General features: G+C 42.9%; 2 protein-coding genes across 4 annotated transcripts in view; both read left to right on the top strand.

The window, feature by feature from the left end:
* LOC135405967 (dynein axonemal heavy chain 5-like) overlaps positions 1-8,092 on the top strand; it is a 43,732-nt gene extending 35,640 nt beyond the window's left edge. Inside the window, exons 20-26 of the mRNA XM_064640479.1 lie at positions 130-335; positions 671-874; positions 1,463-1,678; positions 2,510-2,722; positions 4,042-4,194; positions 6,045-6,276; positions 7,620-8,092. Coding sequence (XP_064496549.1) covers positions 130-335; positions 671-874; positions 1,463-1,678; positions 2,510-2,722; positions 4,042-4,194; positions 6,045-6,276; positions 7,620-7,771 — 1,376 coding nt within the window. The 3' untranslated portion in view covers positions 7,772-8,092. The remainder of the gene's footprint in view (positions 1-129; positions 336-670; positions 875-1,462; positions 1,679-2,509; positions 2,723-4,041; positions 4,195-6,044; positions 6,277-7,619) is intronic.
* The window catches only part of LOC135405768 (class I histocompatibility antigen, F10 alpha chain-like), a 319,745-nt gene that overhangs the window by 163,470 nt on the left and 133,316 nt on the right, over positions 1-22,959 (top strand). The window lies entirely within an intron of this gene.

Below are 22,959 nucleotides of genomic sequence, written 5' to 3'. Positions count from 1 at the left end.
ATAATTAGACTCTTGGGAGAGGCAGGGAGCCAACTTAAGATCTCTAGAGTGAGATTTTAGCACTGATTTGAAGTAGTTTCAAAAAGGACTATCACTGTGATTCTTATTAAGTCCATTTACAATCAATAGGTGTCAGCCAGGATTTACTAGATTCCAGTAAAATGGTACAATGGAAACCAATGTTGTATGCTGTAGCCTTTCTACACTCCACTGTTCAAGAAAGGCGCAAGTTTGGATCTCTAGGTTGGAATATACCCTATGAGTTTAATCAAGCTGATTTCAATGCTACTGTGCGCTTCATTCAGAACCACTTGAATCGCATGGATACCAAGAAGGTATGAATGCTTTTGTGGGGAAGGTATATTAAAATGATAGATCTTTATAGTAGTGGAATGGATATAAATGCTTCCTAATAACTGAAATACAAGCATGATTTTAACTTGTTTTCTTTCCCCATAAACATTTAGTATTCCAAGTGTACGTGTATTAGGGCAGCAGACTTAAATTAGATTTTTAATCCAGTGCACCTTAAATTTCTATATTAACCTGTATGTTAAACCCACCCCCCCAGCCATCTCAGAAATATAAATCTTAGAAGTACAGACCTTTTCAATGCTAATTGCATCAATTAGTTAAAAATGGGTGACTGTATTTAAAATACTCTTTTCAGGGGATCTCCTGGAATACTGTTTGTTACATGATAGGTGAGATCCAGTATGGTGGTCGTGTGACAGATGACTATGACAAAAGACTCATGAACACCTTTGTAAAGGTTTGGTTCAATGAAAATACATTTAATCAGGAATTCAGCTTCTACAAAGGATACAGCATACCTAAATGTACTATGGTGGATCAATACCTTCAGTACATACAGGTTGGTAAATCAAAGCTAATCACTTGTTTCTCATGAGTTTCTGATTCCCTGTATTTTTTCTTTTCTTCTGAGTGCCTGTATTTTGTCTTTTATTCATGGATTCTGCATTGATTTCTAGCATTCTGCATATCTATTAGTGACAACTAATTGTTTTGATCAATGTTATCGTCGTCATGACAGGAATATTTTCTTTTTCCTGTGGTTTGATTGAGTGACTTATCTAGAGGCACACAGTTATTGAAGAGGGTAAAAATGGAGTCCAGACATTGCGTATAACCTCACAGAAATAAAAGATGTAGATATATGAAAGAAAAAACTTACTATTAAAATAGCACATGGATGTTAAAACTGAATTTGTTTGGTGTGATTTGGGCTGTGACACAACAAATAGACCACGGCAAGTTATTTCCCTAAGACTGAAGAAATCTAGCTTACTTTACAATGTAAGGGGGTTTTTTTCTGTTTGTTATTTGGTTTTGCTCTATGTTGTTTTTTTGTTTGTTTGGGATTTTTTTTGGGGGGGGAATTTTTTTTGATTAACTTATAAATCCATATCCAGTTGTGCTCTTCTTATATTTTACTATATAGAGCTTTCCTGCTTATGACACACCCGAGGTGTTTGGTTTGCACCCCAATGCAGATATCACTTACCAAAGTAAAGTTTCCAAAGATGTATTGGACACCATCCTCAGTATCCAGCCTAAAGATAGCTCTGGTGGAGGAGGTGAAACTCGAGAGGCAGTTGTAGCCAGACTGGCTGATGATATGCTGGAAAAGCTTCCTGCTGATTATGTGCCATATGAAGTGAGTTAATGAAATCCTGTCAAAAACATTTGCTTCATCTTGCTTTTTATGGATAAAAAAAGAAAAACCAAACAACTTTTTTTAAAACATGTTTGAATTCATTCATACAGGCAATACTTCCAAAATATGCTGTAGAGAAGTCTGACCAGACTCTTAATGTTTATAATGAGATCACTAAATGTGGACTGAAGTGCCTTTGTAAGAACTTTTTAAGAAATATTAAACCATTTAATGCCTATGTTGTCATTTGTACTATAGAGGAGGTAGAATCATCAGCTTTTGACTGAGGTTATTGACACTATAAAATTTCTAGTTATGTTCATGCAGTTGTTAATTTGTTAACATTACTAACTTTTAATTAAAAATTTATCAGTGAGTTTGGTTAGAATACAAAACTGCCTGGTAATGTGATAATTCCCAGGCATTGCTGATTAATAGTGCTACTATGTTGAGGCAAAGTAGCTGGGACAATTACTCCTGATTGGCTTGTGTGAAGTGAACCTTGGAACTGTCTTTTGGAATTACATCTGAATGCCTTGAAATAGGGTTAACAGCCCACATGCTTTTTAAATGAGATTAGCTCATAGAATGATATACAGACTAAATCATGAGTTAGACTAAAACCACAGCCAATCTCATCATCCTAGATTTCTCTTGAACAAATCCTGTATTTCTGTCTTGCAGAGAATTCAAGGGAGGTGCCAAACTGACCATTTAAGTCCATAAATAAAAGTGTTACATCCTAAAAATCATACTAGTGCCTAATCTTGACATAAGGCCAACTTTGTTTTTTTCACTTTTATTGAAGGATCTTTGATTTTCTACCTACAGGTAAAAGAAAAACTAAAGAACATGGGACCTTTTCAGCCTATGAACATATTTTTGCGACAGGAGATTGAACAAATGCAGAGAGTTATTTCTTTAGTGAGAAGCACTCTGACTGATCTAAAACTTGCCATTGATGGGACAATCGTTATGAGTGAAAATTTGAGGGATGCTTTAGACTGCATGTATGATGGAAGGATTCCTGCTAGCTGGAAAAAAGTACGTGTACATCACTTGTTATGAAAAGAAAAAAAACCCTATTTCTGAAGAGCTAGGTTAAACTGTTAGACTTATAGTAAATACTTTTTTTCAATCTGTATTTTAAAACAGTGTTAACCAGAACTGTGAAACTGCTGGAATAGATTTTGTGCTAAAATAAACACAGTCAAAGCAAGCCGTCTTTCATTTATAAAAGTAGAAATGAATGTGGGGTTTGCAGGTATTTCCCATTTTAACAGCCTGTTGCATGTTGACAGGATAAAAAGCTAGAGAGAAGAGAGTAATTTAAAATGTGATGATGGATTTTAAAACATAGCACCCACATTAGTGGACTACACTGGTGCTATTCTTTGAGTTTAAGACTTGTAGTCATATCATCACAGAATAGTAGACACTGGAAAGGACCACACTTGTGAAAGTGGGGTCAATTAAAGCAGGTTTCTCAGGGGTCTCCAGAATCAAGAGTCCACAATCTCTCTGGGCAACCTATTCCAATGTTTGATCACATTCACAGTAAAAACCAACCAACCAACCAGCCACCAGCCAACCAAATTAAAAAAACCCTTAGGTTTAAATGGAATTTCTGACATATCATCTTGTGCCTACTACCTTTTCTTCTATAACTGACAAGGATCTGGCTTCATGTTCTTCCATTCTCTGCACACGAGGTATAAATATTTATAATATCTCCTTTGAACCTTTTCTTCTCCAGACTAGACAATTCCAACTCTCAGAAACTATTTTCAGGGACAGCTAGAGCTGTTGATGGCAACTGATGGAAAGAAAAACGGGGAGGTTTTTTCATTGTTTGTTTTTACTCACAAAGTGTTCTCGTGGTACAAAACCTGGACTAAAGCAGATGCTTCACAGCACAACTATTCAAAGAGACAAACCTGATATCTCCACATTGTCTGAGATCAATTTTCCCTAGCTTTTTTTTCAGAGGAATAAAAAACCAGAACAGTTTTGGCAGAAATCATGTTATCTTGATTTATTGATCTTGGGATTAAAAAGGCATGTATACTATTTTTCTTCCTAGTTTAAACAGCTATCTAATTTTCCAAAAATGTAATAAAATGAACAATTACTATGGAGAGCATTATGCATGTGTAAATGGAATAGTAGGCATGAATTTGAAGAAAGAAAGACTTTGCTTCGGGTTTCAGTAGGATGCAATATTTAAGCATCAGGTTAAAAGTCAAGATATGAAAGATGATCTTCAAATATCCCTTGCTAATATTATGTTGTTTACTACCATGTGAGGAGTTATCTTTTCTTGACATGAATATGCTATTTTAAAAGATGTTTACTGTTTTTAGGCATCTTGGGCTTCCAGTACTCTTGGTTTCTGGTTTACTGAGCTTCTAGAAAGAAATCACCAGTTTTACAAGTGGATTTTTGAAAGTCGACCAAACTGTTTCTGGATGGCAGGGTTTTTTAATCCTCAGGGATTTTTAACTGCAATGAGGCAGGTAAAGTGGGTTTGAAGTCTCATTCTGCTTATATATTTTTTTACATACTTTTAAAAATAAAATATATTGTGTGATAAAAGATGAATTAAAACACGTGACTCCATCATGTCAACAGGGAAGATACGTGACTATCTTAACATTTCCTGAGTGAACTGTTCTTCCTTTGCACGTACTTTTTCAGTATTTCAACCACTAACATGTTAAAATATACTTCTGCATTGACCAAGACCCAAATAAGTAGGGGCTACCTTACATCATTATGGAGAATGATTGTCTCATGTTTCCATTGAAGTATCCTTGAAAATGAGTGTTAAACCATTTATTTCCCTCCCCCTTTTTTTTCCCCTTCTTTTTTGCTCTGTGTTCAATACTTACCTGGCTGGAGATAGGGCAGAAAAACTCATCCCAATTCATCTTACATTTCCCTTCTATAGTTCAGTAGCTGAACTATAGAAGGGAAATCTTTTCACAAACTGGGAAAGACTTTATTAGTGGATATGAGATTTGATGTATTTGATAATGTACATATGGCTGTCAGCTTGGTGATTGTGTTGGTTGTTCAGCACGCTAGTTGCATTTGACAAATGGACTACTTTTTACATTAAAAGGAAGCAATAAATACCTGTGTTGGTCAGCATAAAGGGACATATTGGAGACAATAAGCGTCTGGAGTATGTGAACGGAAAAGAATACTCAGGCAGGAATATAATGGGATCTCAGGGAAAACCCCCAAACTTTTGGAGGAGAGAATGAAGATTTGTGGAGAAGGAAAAATCTCCCCTCTTAGGCTGAGATCTGAGTAGTGTAATCTGAAGTTCTGATTGGTGACTTGTGTTAAAATTGCAGGAATAGCCTTGGAATTATGTAACAAGATATTTCTTTTGAGTAAGCAGTCCTAAACCACAAATTTTTTTTGCACCCAAGCTTGTGGAAAAGGTTTAGTAGAAGGATTTGAAAGAGCTGGAATCTACAGAACTTTCTGGTTCCATAAAAAGAGACTGTGGATACATAACAACCTAATATCCCAAGTAAATACCAAAGTGACCTTCTGGGCATTGCTATGTGGTGAAACAAATAGAAATGAGAAAGATGAAGAGCTAGAATGCTCATTAACTATAAATCTTCTGTTCTTTTAAAGCATCTAATTAACTGCAATAAGGGGGAAACATTAATTCCCATTACTTCCAACAAAGATCTTGGAAAACATTTACAAGACTGGGATGAAACTTTGGTTTGCCATAACTTAGTGACATGGGATAGTAAGGACTTGGGCAACTGGGAACTGAGTCTTTTCCAGTGCATTAACTAATAGACTAAATTTGAGGTATATGTTAAATCTTAAGCATTTCTATCTTCAAGTGTTCTCTGTTTTTTTTGTGGGTTTTTTTTTTTTTTTTTGCATAGCTTTAGAGCTGAGTAAGCTCATTAATAAGAATTCACTTAGTGCAGGTGCAGGAAAGGAAAGGTAACCCCAGAAAATATATTTTACTTTGCACATGCAGTTAATGTTTTCTCATCTCATCAAATCTGTGAAATTTTAATATTCACAAGATGTGGTTACCTTTGGCATTCAGTGGTTGTGTTATTACTTAGTACAATCTTAAAGTATTGTATATAATAGAAAGATTGAAAATGAAATATAGTAGATAAAGTACTGAAAGCTTTTTTTGTAGTGCCATACCATCAGTACCTCAGAGACAAGTCAAATCGCTGTAAACATGAATATTATAAAAAGTTGGAGTTTTTGTACAGAAGAGGATAGGTTATGACCATACAATATAATTGGTGGGGAAAATGGCTCTGTGCATATGCGAAAATGTAACCTTCTAACTTTTGTCTGGATTGGGCAGGAAATAACAAGGGCTAACAAAGGATGGGCTCTTGACACTGTAGTGCTGTGCAATGAAGTCACTAAATGGATGAAGGATGATATCACAAGCCCTCCTTTGGAAGGTGTCTATGTGTATGGGCTGTATTTGGAGGGAGCTGGCTGGGACAGAAGAAACATGAGACTGACTGAATCTAAACCGAAGGTGCTTTTTGAGATGATGCCGGTTATAAGGATATATGCAGAGAATAACAGTAAGTAATTGTATTGTAAAGGATGTTATTTTGATAGAATTCATTATTTAACTACATGGAAATCTTTTGGGCTATAGGGATTTCATGATGCTGTTGCTATTCATTGTATACATATAAAATCTTTTTCAATGGGAAGTCTTCCCAATCTTCCACTTAAAGTGTGCTTTCAGACTTCCTTGGTAATTGATTATGGGCACTTTCCCCCCTAATTAGATAGATACCTTCTGGTCTTAATGGCGTTAATAACTTTTTAACCCATTTACAGGTGAACTGTACATGTTGACAATATGTGACCCAGATTTAGAACATCAGCATTCATATAAATAAACTCTGTAACCTCTGTAGCCTCTGTAACCTAAACCCAAATAATCTCTTTCTCACATGCTAAATGAATGTTACATATATATATATATACAAAACATATAACCACGTATACACAACATAAAAGATATACATGGGGTTGTACATGTCTATATAAGGTGTTTATAGAGAACATGTTATATAATAAAAATGCATTTTTTCCTGGATAAGACTGCTTTTGAGCTAACAGAGGCAAGCAAGAGGTAGAGTGAAGTGGTGGAAAATGTTTTGTCCTTGAGGCAAAAAATGAATGTAAGAATGGGAAAGAAACTTGTGCGGCTGAAGGACAGTACTGTTATGTGAAAATGTGTAATTTGTGTTAATGTGGTGGTTTTTTCCATATAGAATAGGAAATGCTGTTGAATAGGGATGTAAAATAGGATAGAACTATCCACCACAGAAGGTAAAATTGGAAAAGTCTGTTGAAAAGCATTCCACCTCTAAAAGCAATGCTTGGTTACATGCTATTTTGAATAGTTGATCTTTTATAAAAGGCATGATCAGCAGCCAAGATACTAAATAATGAACACTGAAGTACTGAACTATTGACTAGACCACTGTTCTAATTCTGAAGTGAAGTAGTTGACGACTTGTATTCTCAAATACTACATGCATTTCAAAATAGGGCATTTTTTATTTTGACATAATATATTGGTAAGGAGTAATGTTCAGTGGGAAGATTGAACTAATAAGAACACTAATTACTCTAGTGAGTCCGTTTACATTTCTTACCACATAGAATTCCTATGTGCTGATTTTAAATCTCAAACCTACAGAAATTTCAAACCACATATGGCCTTCAGCTGGCATTAGCACAGTAATGAAAAGTGTGAGAATCCAGTAAAAGTGTTTCTTGGTGCTGATAGAGAGGAGTGTCTATTGAACTTTGACTCAGTTTTCCATATGCCTTATGACCAGTCCCTTAGGGTCCTGTTTTGTCAACTTAGTTTAAATTGCTTTTTATGTCTCTTCTGTCTTTTCAGCTGCAAAAGATCCACATTTGTATTCATGTCCAGTCTACAAAAAGACCAGTCGAACAGATGTGAATTACATTGCTGCTATAGATCTTAAAACTCGTCAGCCTCCAGAGCACTGGGTACTGCGTGGAGTAGCACTTCTGTGTGATGTCAAGTAACGTTAAAGAAAAAAAAAGTTTCCAAGAGTTCTTTTCTGTTTTTAAATGTAAAGATCAATCTGTAGTTAGATATACAATTGAACACTTCTAAAAGTATTATTTCTAAGGCACAGACTCCATTATGATAGTTTTACAAAATTGTTCTCAATAAAACTCTACAATAGGCTTATAAATGCTAAATCTTAGAGTGATATTATGTTTGATGTCTTTGACAAATCATGACAAATATTTAGTGTTCCTGTCTCCTAAATGTGCATAAACAGTCCTCCTGTGTGCTTAATTCTACCTTGAATAAAGATTAATTGATTTGAATGTTGTTAATTTTTGGTAGTAAATATTCTTGTATCAGGAGTTTTTTTTTTTTTATTTTGGGTGTGTGTATCTATGGAAACTTAAGCCCAGTTGCTCATTCATATTAGTTGAAATTTCTCAAGATGATGTTCCAAGACTTATTTCCTAGCTGATAGTTTTTAGCTTGCTTGCTGTCTAAATAAGGAAGGTGACACTGGAAAAATGTCACACGTGTTTCACTACTTGGAAAACAATGTCATTGTGTTACATAGGAAAACAAGCATTTGACAGCTGCCAGAATTCCTTACTCTCTTTTTCATGACTTATAAATATGTAATGGATAGGAAGAAAATAGTTCCATAAGAATGACTGGATATTTTTTTTTGTGTGCCACTATACCAGATTTGAGTCAATCTTCATCAAGGTTATTAGTAGATGGGGTTCTGTTTTTTTTTTCTTTCTACTTTTTTACTTATGTGCTGCAGCCTTTTTTGTTGTCTCAGCTAAATAGAAAAATTTTCATGTAGGAATATATCTTAAAAGAGAAATGTTAGAAGCTCTATTTATTGGACACTTGGCTTCACACATCAAGTAGAGTTATTTAATCATTAAAAAGCCAGTGTACTTTTGCTGCTGAGTTCAGTAGGTTGTGTATCTTAGTGGTCCACTAGTCATTCCCGATAATGGCTACTGCAGAAGAGGAAGCAATAAAAACCAGTATTCCTGGTGCATCTGTCATTCATAAATGCTGCAATCGAGAAGCTGTTTTCAGTTTTATCTCAAATCAATACAGGGAGACCTCAGCATTCATTTCTACAGTCAAACCAGTTATAAAACTTAGGTGGAACATTGATTCTGTCAAAAAAATTCTAGTTGTAGAGGTCTTTCCATCTTGGAATTATTATTTTTTTAATTTATTTTAAATAGCTCACAGTAAAACATATGAAATATGTGGAAATCTTTTTTAGGAAATACTTTTAACTTAGACATGGCAATAAATTAATAAAGATACAAGGGTTGAAATGTTCTTTACTGGACCTTGAAGCACCATGCTCCACCTTCCAGGAGATCCTTCAGATGCTCATTGTAAGTTGCTGTGGGCTTGTGTCTTTCACTAAGACCTTCCTCTCTGAAGGAGATGCACATACTTCATCCTTGTGCAAGTCATTCACACTGAGAATTTACAAGCCACAGGCACTTCAAATCCCACTTTTCAAACAGTGGATTTGTTGTACCATCATTGTTGCAGACACAGTGGAGATGTCAAACTCGATGGTAATCCTCAGTGAGTGAACCATACACGTTTTTTCAGATTGTGATTTTCTATGAGGGTAGTGGGGAAAAGGGTAGTTCCCTACACTGGTGATCCTAGTTATGCCAAATACTGTTAGTGAAGCAACAGTCACTGTTATGTTAGTTGGCCTTGGTTGCTGTCATGGACTTGCTCTGCTTTTTTGTTCAGGTGCCATGGGACTGTGTCCCTGTCAGAGAGAGCCTTGCCCTACCTACCCTGCTGTGGCTCTTGGTTTCCAGCTCCACTGTCCTTTCCAAGCAGCTTGCCTTTGCTGTTCCCTGACATATGCCTTAAAACAGGGGGGAAAATGAACTGTTTCTTGTTCATCTTCATAGCTGAAATGGATAATAAGTCCTTCTGTAGAAAGGAATTTCAAAAAAAAAATCAACCCTGGTGTATTACAGAACTGGATGTATAGAACTGTTTGGCTTTGCTATTGGTGCTGAATGGATTGCTCAAGAAATACCATTCACATACTTCAATTGTGCAGCTATTAATCATTCAGCATTATAAATTTTAGGGTCCAGAAAAATTCAGGATTACAGAAGGTATTCTCTATATGTCTTTCTGATATTGAGCATGATAAATACATGGATTTTGGAGAATATTTAAAAACAAATGTTATACAAATTTATATTGGACATTAATGCTAAAATAACCTTCTGAATAAGGTGAAGATATTAGAGCTTCATCAGAATCCTTTGGAATCCCTCATAATTTTAAAAGTATTTAAAATAAGCATATTCTGTGATTCTGTGATTTTATTTTTTAGCCATCATGTTTACATTGCACAGGCATTGTAGGTGTATACAAATATCTGAAGGCTTTTAGAACACATACAAGGCTTGAAAAACCAGTGCTGCAGAGGTGGTTTCATATGCGAAAATTGCTTATCAGTTGTGTTAAATTAAAGGTCTATTAAACAGATGAAATAAAAAGACATAGTTCTTGATATGTCTGTGATTGCAAGATGTACCACTCACCGGAGCTTCTGGCATCTTTTAATCAGCTAATATGCGGCTTTTCCAATGATGGTACTCCTCTATAACTTTTGTTCTTATAATAAAATTAATACATCCAATGTAAGTAATAATGTATTATATGTTTCTGTATATTAATATAGAAAAATTAAATTAAAATCTGGGCTTTTAAAACTAAAAAGCAAACACATGTTACCAATCTCAGTTTGCCTGTGAAGTCTGCACATAAAAGTAGAAATTTCTTAGTATTTGCTTGCATATTCAATCTTTTAAAGAAATATCTAAAACAAACTACTGAACGAACACTAGAAAAGCTGGCAGAAGAAAGAGTGGGGAAAAAGGGCATGGTTAAAGTATTTTTTGGTTAGAGCTATTATTTGAAAAGGATACTGCCCTTTAGCTTTTTAATGGAGCTATTTTTGCACTGCAATCACTGTGAGAACTGAAGTAGTTATTTTAGGTTTTGCTGTCAGAGGGTATGAGATATCCTACTTTGGCAAGAAAAACAACAGATGTTTGCTGATGTAAAAACATGATTTTCTTTCAAAGGTGCTATATTAGAACAAGAAAATCTGCACACAAAAAAAGAAGAGTTAGGAAACTCTATGAGCCACTCATGAAAAGAACTTAATGTGATTTAACAGAAGGCAGTGTAACACTGTTTTTACATGAGTTGCTTGCAAATAATTTAGTTTTCAGTTTCTCTGTTAAACTGCCACAAGAATGAAAGCCAATATATATAGCTCCTCTCTCAAAGCCTCTCCTCCATGAACTTGTATAACTCGAGTATAAATTGTAAGTTTTTGAGAAAAATGTAACCTGGAATCCTTTTGGTTTGTAACTCACCTTCCTATATTATACATCACATTATGCTTTCCTCTATTTAAGCTGAATTAGTCCCTATCTACCCTGCTTGCTCTGTGTGAACTGTGATTTCAGCAAAATAATAGTGGCTTAGCTTGGGAAGATCACTGTAGGGAGTTCATCTTATCTTTCTTTTCTAATCTGATCAATATATACCTGGAAAGTGTGTCAACTGATGATTCAGCTCATAAACACTGTACAAGATTGTGATGAGAGTCTATGCAAAGAATGTCTAGAAGTGCTTTATGAAGGGAGATGTGCTCAATTCAACTTCCTTCTTTGAGCCATGATTTTAAAAACTCGGTTCCTTTGTGTTAACTTTCAATATTTAAAGGGGGCTTATAAGAAAGATGGGGAAAAGCTTTTTAGTAGGGCTTGTTGTGGTAGGACAACGGATAATGGTTTTAAACTGAACCAGGGTAGATTTAGACTAGTCATAAGGAAGAAATTTTTTACAATGAAGGGGGCGAGACGCCTCTCTGGGTGAGTTGCCTAGAGAGGTGGAGATGCCCCATCCCTGGAAACAGTCAAGGCCATGTTGTGGATGGGGCTCTGAGCAACCTGATCTACTTGAAGATTGCAGGGGGTTGGACTAGATGACCTTTAAAAGTCACTTCCAACCCAAGCCATCCTATTATTCTACGATTTTATAACTTGCATAAATCAGTACTGTTAATGTTTTGCATAAAATGTGTGAATGAGACAAAATAGTAATAATTGCAACCAAAGATCAAATGTCTTTGTGCTATCCAAGAAAAATGTTTACTTCATGTCACCCATAAAATAAGATGTTTTGCATTTCTTCTTGGCACTGCATTGTGGAATAGTAAAGCTCAAAAATGTACATCATAGAAGAGTTACATGTTGAATTTTCATTTTAAGCATTTAGAAGATATTTTATCATTCTGGAAAAAAGTAAGCCAGCAAATAAGCAACTTTTGCAATCATCAAACACTTGACGTATGTTTTCCTTTTTGCATTTTAGTCTGCAAATTCAGCACAGTAATCCTTACTTCACGAAGGCAAATAAAGCTGTTCTTTATTCTCTCAAAGCAAGATATGTCAGGTTAGTTATATTTGAAGTTCAGTATGTTTGTTCCTTGGATGAAGTGAGAAGCCAATTAAGAAATGCATGATCTATGCATAACAGAAGAAATTTCACAACACCAGGAGGTATGACAGAGCATAATGGAAATTAAATCCTTATGAAGAGACATGCTGTTTGTGATCTTTGAATTACAAAAATTTGATCAATTGGCATTAGTATCAAACTGTGTTATGTCAGCATATGAAAAAATATGCTTGATCCCTACATACTAAATAAGAAATGTAATACTGAGTTGAGCTTTGCTTTTAGGCAGATTTCAGCCTAAAATCCTTTTGAAAATTAAAAAAGTAATAATAATAGTACAGGAGCTAGTTATATTCGCTGGATGAACCCGTGTATTTGCTGAATGAAGTCTTGTACAGCCAGAGATCTCAGAATATCACTTCAGGAATAGGACAATCTGTGTTGAATGAGTCCTTATGTTTGAGAAGAAGAAGAAAACCTGGCAAAAAAGGGAATGGGAAGGACCATGTGTGAAAGCTGGGGTGGATCAGAATCTCCTCAATATATTAATGTATATTTTATTTGCTGAAATAGTTAAATTTTAGGGAAAACGCTTTCTAGGTCTACTTCTTGTAACTAGGAGTGTTGTGGTATCACAGGATTGTTGAGGCTGGCAGGGACCTCTGGATGTTATCTGGTCTGAACCTCTGCTCAAACAGCCTCTCCTAGAGTTGGCTGCTTAGGGTTTTGTCTAAGTAGCTTTTGAATTTCTCCAGAGAGGGGGTGCCACGGTCCGAGGGGGAGTGGAGAAGGATCGCGGCACTGCACGAAGAGCTCCGACGAGGTCTGAGGTTGCAATGCTACTTTATTGAAAGTGTGCGGGAGTTTTATGAGTTCTCGTGTGGAATGCACCAGAAAATGGGGTGGAGCATGAGACAGACAACCAGGGAAACGAATAGGGATAGGGACTCAGGTGAAGAGGGAAGAACGGGGGAGGAACCAGGGAAGGAAAGGGCGAATGGTAGCTCTCTCCTCTCTGCAGCTTCTTCAGCCAGTCAGAGGGGGAAGCAGGGAGCAGGCACCACGAGGCGGGTCTGGACATGCCTGGGCAGTTACAACTGTAGGGGAAATCATACAACGTATGTATTTGTAAACACATAATAACTGTGATAAACTGAGAAAATGATTTGGGCTAATTAAGAGAAAACAGTGTAAGGTCAATATGACCTGGAGAGAGAAAAGGAAAACAAATCGTAAAACTTAATTGGGCCCCTATAAAGAGATAAAACAAGTTACCTCCCTTTTACCTTGTGTAAGATTTATAGTGAAGGAATTTTGTTTAGTTAGCTAGATAATAGCACCTTTCTTAAAAATTTTTAACTTTGTATAGATAGCAAGCAAACATCTGTTTGCTTGACTTGACAATATATTATGGATGCTTACAGATAACATTCTTGTTTAAGAAAAACATCTGTTGAATGTCTGACTTAACAATGTGTAATGTTTATGCGTATGTATAATGAATATTCATGATTAGTTGGAAATCCATGTAGAACAACTGTCTTCTTTGAGTGTAATAGGTGTTGGGAGTTGTTGAACCCCCTCCCTGATCACCCAGCGCTGAATTTGCTTTTATCATATAATAAATTCTAATTGGAAATCACCCGACTGGGTTTCTATTTCTCACAATAACTGTAAAGTCCATATAATACAGTTCTTTCATTCGCTGTATATCTTTTTCCATTCCTGAAACCGTTCCCATTCTGGTTCTTGCTCCTCCACAAGGGGGAAACACAATTGCTCTGGACAACCTGTGCTAGTGCTCAGTCATCCTCACAGTAAAAAAATGTTTTCTGATCTTCAGGCAGAATTTGCTGTGTTTCAGTTTGTGCCCATTGCCTCTGGTCCTGTCACTGGGTACCACTGAAAAGAGCATGGCTCTTGTCCTCTTTGCACCCTCCCTTCAGGTGTTTACATAGGTGAATAAGATTCCCCCTGAGTTTTCTCTTCTCCAGGTTGAACGGTCCCAGCTCTCTCAGGCTTGCCTTATGGGAGAGATGCTCCAGTCCCTTTATTAGACTACTGGCCTTTCATTTGGCTCTCTCCAGTACCTCTGTAGATTTTATGGCAGATTTCTTTTACAAGAGCTGACATATGTTTGGTTCCTAACTACATTTGTGTCACATCAGTGGGTATTTAAAGTACAGCGGGGCGATTGGTTTGCTATTCCAGGTTTTGTACTGTTGTGTTTTTACCAGAAACATTTATTCAAATGAATCAAAAAGTGTATTCTATATAAAGGGGTGGTGTACCTGCCTCTTTAGTCTGTTTAATGCACTGCTGGTTGCCTGCATTGTGATGAAAATTTGTAATTTAAAAAATGTATTTCTTTGATGTAAAATTAAAATACATTACTTTGTTTGTAATGCCACCTGTATATTGAACTGTAGAACACTTGCTGAGATTGGCAATATGTTATACAGATGCTGGATGTTAGACATGTATAATGTACTTGTGCTTTTCTCACACTAGATAGGAAAGTTACACTAGATAGGAAAGTTTCAGGAGTACATTGTGGTACTAATTACTGTATTAAAGCTTCTGGAACTCTGTTACCATTCCAAACTGTCCTAATGGCTTAATTGCGTGGTAGATGTTGCCTATGACTATACTGCAAGCAGCAGTATTTGACAGTTTATGTTGAGGAATTGGGCATCTGGAATTTTGAAGTTCTCCGTGAATTTAGGCACATCAGTTATTTTTTTTCTTTTTCTGGTATCGGTGCATTGAGAATATGGAAATCAGGTATGTTCCAAAAATTAAATTGTTGGTATTTGCAAAAGGCTCTGACAGTTAAAAGCATCAAAACAGTACAAATGCCTTTATTTTTAGACAGTTCAGAGCTTCGTTGCAGCTACTGCATCTTGCACCGGATGAGTTTACAAGCCAAGCTATGGCAATGGGGCAGTCAATAAAACCATCTTCATGCATTTTCTCAAGAAGGAAATTATTCCCTGCATTAAGTGGAGATAAGAGAGATCTGAGGAGGGATCAAGACTATTGAAATAAGAACAAAGCAGTTTCTGTCATTCATCTGAACAAGGTTAAGGCTGAGCAGGGAAAGCTTTAGAAATAAAAGCAACTCTACTTCCAAACTTGTTAGATAAAATAATCTTGTCTGGTTTGTTTCTCTCCTCACTTTCTTTTTCTTTTTCTTTTTCTTTTTCTTTTTCTTTTTCTTTTTCTTTTTCTTTTTCTTTTTCTTTTTCTTTTTCTTTTTCTTTTTCTTTTTCTTTTTCTTTTTCTTTTTCTTTTTCTTTTTCTTTTTCTTTTTCTTTTTCTTTTTCTTTTTCTTTTTCTTTTTCTTTTTCTCTTTCTCTTTCTCTTTCTCTTTCTCTTTCTTTCTCTTTCTCTTTCTCTTTCTTTTTCCCTTCCCTTCCCTTCCCTTCCCTTCCCTTCCCTTCCCTTCCCTTCCCTCTTCCTCCTTCCCTTCCCTTCCCCTTCCCTTCCTTCCCTTCCCTTCCCTTCCCTTCCCTTCCCTTCCCCTTCCCTTCCCTTCCCTTCCCTTCCCTTCCCTTCCCTTCCTTCCCTTCCTTTTTTTCTTTTCTTTCCTTTTTTTTCTTTTCTTTCCTTTTTTTTAGTTTTTTTCAGTGGGAATATATTATATCCTTGATTATACTGTTTGGAGCCAATAATTATTGTTCTAATGGTAAATGTAGAAGTAATAATTTTGAATATATTAACTGCAATTAATTAAAATCTTAGTAAATGATTCACTTTGTTTTATTAACCAATAGCAATAATCCTTTGCATCTCGGCCAAACCAAATCAGTTATGAAAAATACTAAATGAGTGTAGAATAAAAGCATACTTGTAATAAAAAGAGTTTATTTGGAAAGAAAAAAGTTTTCGTTTATTTTTTGATGACAGTGGTTTCATTGGAAATTTAGCAACAGAAGAATCACTTAGGAATTATAATATGATTGTTTATTGAGTTGTGTAATAGTTTGAGTTTGAAATTTATCCTGAATGGAGAACTGCGTCCATTCAACAGAGCTGAGCAGCCGCCGAAGCTGACTGACCTGTCAGCTCTGTGCAGCGTTGTGTGAGCTGGAGCTCAGCCATAGCCCAGCTCCTGCAGCCATTGGTCTCTCGCGGAACCTCCTGCCCCACAGGTGAGGACAGACCCTGAGCCCGAAAGCCCCAGGACGCACGGCGGGGACAGTTACAGCCCTTGCTCCCCTGCCCCTTCCTCTCCTCCTCCTCAGTCCTCTGAGCGCCCCACAACGCCTGGCTGGCATGTGACCTCAGGCAGTGATCACTTTTCGAGCTGTGACATCTCACTGAGCAGCGATGTCACCATGGACGAGGACACCTTCCCGAGGGGTGACATCTCCCTGCCCAGTCACAGCACTGCCAGCCACCCAGGCCCACTCCACGGCCAAGCCATCGGGGCCCCTGGGGTGACTCCAGCCAGTGAGCCTGTGCTGCGTGGCAAGGTCCTGCTGGAAGGGACTCGGAGCCACTTGGATTGCTCCCAGGGAGCCGTGGGCACCAGCCAGGATGGTCGCAGCAGCGTCCCCATGCCCACGGACCATGCTGGCACCAGTGGCACCAGCCCCCAGCCCAAGAACGCCTCGCTCTGCCCGCCCAAGAAGATACCGCCCACTCACCGCAGTGTCCCCCAAGCCTTCCAGAGCCGTCCTGAGCACGGGACACTGCAAGGCGGGCGGCACCAAGCCTCAGGACCCTCAGCAGGGTGCGGGCACGAACCTGCCACCGCCCTCAGAGCAGCATGTCACCAAGCAACATCGCTCTGAAAAGGCGGGGCACGAAGAGGAAGAGGGGCTCTGAGCCAAGCACTGGGAGCAAGTGCAAGCTCCCGCAGCCGGGCTGGGGCAGAAAGTTGTTGAGGGACAGATCGTTTGGGGATCTGTCCCAGGGGGAGGGACAGATCGTTTGGGGATCTGTCCCAGGGGGAGGGACAGATCGTTTGGGGATCTGTCCCGGGGGAGGGACAGATCGTTTGGGGATCTGTCCCAGGGGGAGGGATAGATCGTTTGGGGATCTGTCCCAGGGGGAGGGACAGATCGTTTGGGGATCTGTCCCAGGGGGAGGGACAGATCGTTTGGGGATCTGTCCCAGGGGGAGGGACAGATCGTTTGGGGATCTGTCCCAGGGGGAGGGATAGATCATTTGGGGATCTATCCCAGTCTGAGGGAGGGAGGGTGTTGATGTAGATATTGATGACGTTTTCTTGTGGTTATCAATTAAAAGATTTTATTGCATAAGCTGTCTGTGTCTGCATGGAATGGGGAGGGAGTGCAGGGCGGCAGCGGGAAATGGTCCCAAGCAGATCCGCCAAGGCTGAAAGGGCTCCAAGGGCACCCAAAGGGCACTCCAGGCCTGAGTCAGTGCCGGAGGTGCAGGCATTCATGGAAGGTCCCCTTCCTCTGGGGAAGCAGCCCTTTGGCGTGGGAGCCAGGACAGAGGGGTCCGTGCAGGACTCACGCACACGGCCCCACCACCGAAAACAGCCCCAAGCACAGCCTGGGCACCGTCCTCCCACTCTGGGGCTTTAGAAGGCTGCTCCCGCTGCTCCAGTGACCTCAGCATGTCCCCAGTCATCCCACTGCAGCCCCAGACAGAGCTCCCCCAGGCTGCCCCGGGGCTGCATTGGGCAGGGGCGGTAAGGGAGAGGAAGAATGTGCTGGGAACCCTAATGCAGGGCCTCACAGAAGTGCAGGGAGACGACATCCGTAGATCTCTGGGAGGCAGCACTTGGAATGGATGGAGCTCTGTCGAGGGGTGGATGGCGAGCCACTCGGCGGTTGGTGGGTCAGGATCAAAAGGCAGGCCGGGGATGGGGGCACTGCGGAGGGCACTGCGGGGACACCGCAGGCCTCCTGAACAGCAGCAGGATGGGGATGAGAGCTCCACGGGCAGCTTGAAGCTGCCTCCCAGTCACAGTGCCTGTCTCTCGTGGGCATTCAACTACCCTGAGAGCAGCTGGAAAAGCAACACAGCCAAGCACAAAGAGTCCCGGAGGTTCCCCGAAAGCAGTGGCGACAGCTTCCCGACCCAAGGGGGTGATGCCTCTCACAAGCAATGCCGTGCTGCTCCACCTCATACTAACACACAGGAAAGGCCTTGTTGGAGATGGGAGGGTAAGGGACAGCCTTGGCTGTCGAGACCATGGGACTGTGGTCTTCTGAAATTCCAGGTATTGGGAAACACATAAATACCAGGAGACAGAGGAGCTAACTAAGAAGGATAAACTTTTATTCCAATGAAAGGGAGAGTTCACTGAACAAACCTCAGTGAGGCCTCTCAAGTCAGTGGAGGTCGCAGCCCCCTTTTATCCCCTTTGCCCGGAGCGCTGCTCCCTCCCCAGCGTTTCTCCCCTGGCTGACATACGCCGGGGTTACAGGCTTCCGACACGCCTGCTCTGTGTCCCCCATTATGTCCCTCGGAGGGGGCTGGGAAGGTCACTGGTGCTTTTCAAAATGGAGGCCACGGCACACTTCAAAACGGAGGACGTGGCCACCCGAGACCTTCTCTGCTGCTGATCGGTCCCCCTGTCTCTGGGCAAAGGGCACCACTTGGTAGCCAACAATTGAACCACCAGTAACTTACTGCTTCTTACTGCGAACTGCGACTACCCTACAAACTTTGCAAGCACCCTTTCTTCTTCCTAAGAGTGGAGCTGAGGACTGGGGGAGGAGGAAGCAGGGCAGCATGGAAGATCAGAACACGCACCTCAGGAGAGCTGACTTGAGCCTCTTCAGGGATCTTCTTCCTTCGTGTCTGACGTCCTTTTTTCCCCTCACTCGCTGCTCTAACCCCACAACCTGATTTGCTGCACACCCTGTCTCCTAAAGCACCGCCCAGCTAGTCTTTCTTGATGGCCGAGCTCCTTGTTTCCCTTTGCCCTTCTCCGAATGCCAGGGAATGGGAAGCACCCTCATTTTTATGGTTGGGCTCTTGCTGCCCAGCCTCACTTTCTGCAACAGTTTCACAGTTTTCAATCTGGTCCTGTCCCTGTTTCTTTCAATGCCCAAGTTTTCTCCAAAACAGCCAACTGACACACATGCAATCACTATGCCCAGAACTGCCAGGAGAACTCCACCACTTCAGCGGCTCAAGTGGGCAGAAGCTGTCTTGGATGTGGCCTTGCCCGCTTTGAACCTCAAGATTCCACGTGAGGAGCCAGATGCTGAGCACTCCCCAAGAACCCCCTTTCCTAGACCAAATCTCCAACCGCAGCAGATGGCAGCACACACCTAAAGCGCCTTTGACCGGGACCTGACAGAACCCCCTTCTTGTTGTCCACGCTCTTGTCTTCCCATGGAATGGAGAGCAGAAAAGGACTCTCCAGTGTAAGGCCAGAACAGCAGGTTTACGGCAGAGGCAGAGAAACTGCCCTATCCCTGCCTCCAGGATGGTGAGCCTGCTCCAGGATCCTTCCATCGGGCAGTTTGGGGTGCATTGTGTGGTTTTGTATCATGTAGGTGGCTTCCAGCGATGTTAACTTCCAGTGGTGAGAAGTCATTGAGATTATGACCTTCTGCAACAAGAGTTTGACTTTGAATGGCCAAGGTTTTTATTCCCCCTCCTGCTTTCTGCAGGTGGCCCCCTGTTTTTCGAGACTCCTAGACTCTAGAAGAGTTTGTGTCGGAAGGGGCCTTAAAGCTCATCTAGACAAGGTTGCTCCAAGCCCCGCCCGAGCCGGCCTCGAACACTTCCAGGGACGGGGCAGCCACGCTTCTCTGGACGACCTGTGCCAGGTCCTCACCACGCTCACAGAGAAGAATGTTTTTCCAGAATCCCATCTAATCGTGCCCTCTGCCAGTGTGAAGCCGTTCCACCTTGTTCTGTCACTGCAGTCCCTCGTAAACAGTCTCTCCTATCCAAGCCTTCTTGTTCCTCCCTGTTGTGTTGCAAAATTTGCAAGTTGATGCTGTGCCAGGGCTGTGCCAGCAGCCAAGGGCTGACCCGGGTGCAGGACCTTGCGCTTGAGGTCTGTTGTCGCTGGCTTGTTCAGCCTGGAGGAGGCTGAGCTGAGATCTCCTGGGGGGCTGCAGCTTCCTGCCAAGGGGCAGCAGCGATTTCTGCTGCGTGTGACCAGGACAGGACCCCAGGGAACGGCTGGAGCTGTGTCGGGGGAGGGTTAGGTTGGATATTAGGAAAAGCTTCTTCCCCCGGAGGGTGGTCGGCCACTGGAACAGCTCCCCAGGGCAGTGGTCTTGGCCCCAAGGCTGCCAGAGCTCGAGGAGCGTTTGGACAACGCTCTCAGGCACGTGGTGGGGTTGCTGGGCTGTCCTGTGCAAGGCCGGGAGTTGGACTGGATGATCCTTGTGGGTCCCTTCCAGCTCAGGATATTCTGTGATTCTAACTCTTTGGTTAACCCTTTGTCTCCCCATGAAGAGCTGGCAAAGCTGTTGGGGGTGGGGCAGAACAAGGGAAGCTGCCTCTATGACATTGTTGCTGCCTCTATGACATTGTTGCTACCTCTATGACATTGTTGCTGCCTCTCTGACATGACAATGGGAGCCCCAACATTCCGTCCCTGGAGACGCTCCAAGAGGAGCATCCAGACCTGGGTCCCGTCAACAGACCGGAGCGGCCGCCGAAGCTGACTGAGCATGGCCCTGTCAGCTCTGTGGCAGCGTTGTGTGAGCTGGAGCTCAGCCATAGCCCAGCTCCTGCAGCCATTGGTCTCTCGCGGAACCTCCTGCCCCACAGGTGAGGACAGACCCTGAGCCCGAAAGCCCCAGGACGCACGGCGGGGACAGTTACAGCCCTTGCTCCCCTGCCCCTTCCTCTCCTCCTCCTCAGTCCTCTGAGCGCCCGACACCCCCCGACTGGCATGTGACCTCCAGCGTTTGCTCTTTCTCGCAGGATCAGCCAACCTCGGCCAACAGCCTGGGCAGAAGCAGCAGCCCTTGCCAGCTCCCTCTGCCCCAGCAGCAGGTATGGCAGTCCCATCTGCCTTGGCCCCTCGGCATTCCCTGCCCCCCAGCCCCTCCAGCCTCCAGGCCTGCCCTGGCTCCTCCAGCCCTGCCGGCACCTCCAGCAGCCACAGCACCCCTGTCCCCCTGCCAGCTGGGGCACCTTGGCTCAGCACGGCACGGCAAGCAGCCCTGGCATTGCCTGGGCCACCTCTGTTCAGGCAAGATGGTTTAGAGGATCTTGGGGCCGTCGCTGCCATTTTGCCGTCCCCTGTGCAACCCCATGGCTGTGGCACAGCAGCTCACCCCGCAGGGATGGTCCCTCACGCAAGCTCCCACTCAGTCTGTGTTCCGGGCCGGTTCAGCGGGTGCCCCAGGAGACTCTCCCAGCCCCGAGCCTCCCCCCCAGTCTGCCTTCTCCCCTGTGCACGTGTGCCAATGGCTCCGGGCAGTGACTGCTCCAACCCCCACCCGTATCTTCTGCTCGGCAGGGACACGGACTCAGCTGCCTCCACCAGCCCCCTTGGCAAGCAGCCATGGCATTGCTCCTCCATCAGGCAATGCCCTGGGGGGGGCCCGGGGCCGCAGGAAGCCCCTGGCCCCAGTCCCACCAGTGCGGGACACACAGCACGGCTCAGCCAACCCCTCAGGGACGCTCCTGGGCAGTGGCAGCCCTCCAGACACCAGCGTCCCCATGGATGTGGACACCACCCCAGGTCTTGACATCAGTCTGGCCAGCGACGTCAGCATGGACGAGGACAGCCCGTCAGGCCGTGACCTCTCCTTGGCCAGCGACGTCAGCATGGATGAAGACAGCCCGTCAGACCGTGACCTCTCCTTGGCCAGCGATGTCACCATGGATGAGGACAGCCCGTCAGGCCGTGACCTCTCGCTGGCCACTGACGACCCCATGGATGGTGGCTCCCACCCAGGCAGTGATCACGTTGCGAGCTGTGACATCTCGCTGAGCAGCGATGTCCCCATGGATGAGGACACCTTCCCGAGGGGTGACATCTCCCTGCCCAGTCACAGCACTGCCAGCCACCCAGGCCCACTCCACGGCCAAGCCATCGGGGCCCCTGGGGTGACTCCAGCCAGTGAGCCTGTGCTGCGTGGCAAGGTCCTGCTGGAAGGGACTCGGAGCCACTTGGATTGCTCCCAGGGAGCCGTGGGCACCAGCCAGGATGGTCGCAGCAGCGTCCCCATGCCCACGGACCATGCTGGCACCAGTGGCACCAGCCCCCAGCCCAAGAACGCCTCACTCTGCCCGCCCAAGAAGATGCCGCCCACTCACCGCAGTGTCCCCAAGCCTTCCAGAGCCGTCCTGAGCACGGGACACTGCAAGGCGGGCGGCACCAAGCCTCAGGACCCTCAGCAGGGTGCGGGCACGAACCTGCCACCGCCTCAGAGCAGCATGTCACCAAGCAACATCGCTCTGAAAAGGCGGGGCACGAAGAGGAAGAGGGGCTCTGAGCCAAGCACTGGGAGCAAGTGCAAGGCTCCCGCAGCCCGGGCTGGGGCAGAAAGTTGTTGAGGGACAGATCGTTTGGGGATCTGTCCCAGGGGGAGGGACAGATCGTTTGGGGATCTGTCCCAGGGGGAGGGACAGATCGTTTGGGGATCTGTCCCGGGGGAGGGACAGATCGTTTGGGGATCTGTCCCAGGGGGAGGGATAGATCGTTTGGGGATCTGTCCCAGGGGGAGGGACAGATCGTTTGGGGATCTGTCCCAGGGGGAGGGACAGATCGTTTGGGGAT

Source organism: Pseudopipra pipra, chromosome W (genome assembly GCF_036250125.1).
Source record: "Pseudopipra pipra isolate bDixPip1 chromosome W, bDixPip1.hap1, whole genome shotgun sequence".
In the NCBI taxonomy this organism is placed as follows: Eukaryota; Metazoa; Chordata; class Aves; order Passeriformes; family Pipridae; genus Pseudopipra; species Pseudopipra pipra.
Note: the sequence above shows the minus strand (reverse complement) of the source record. Positions and strands in the feature narration are given on the sequence as shown.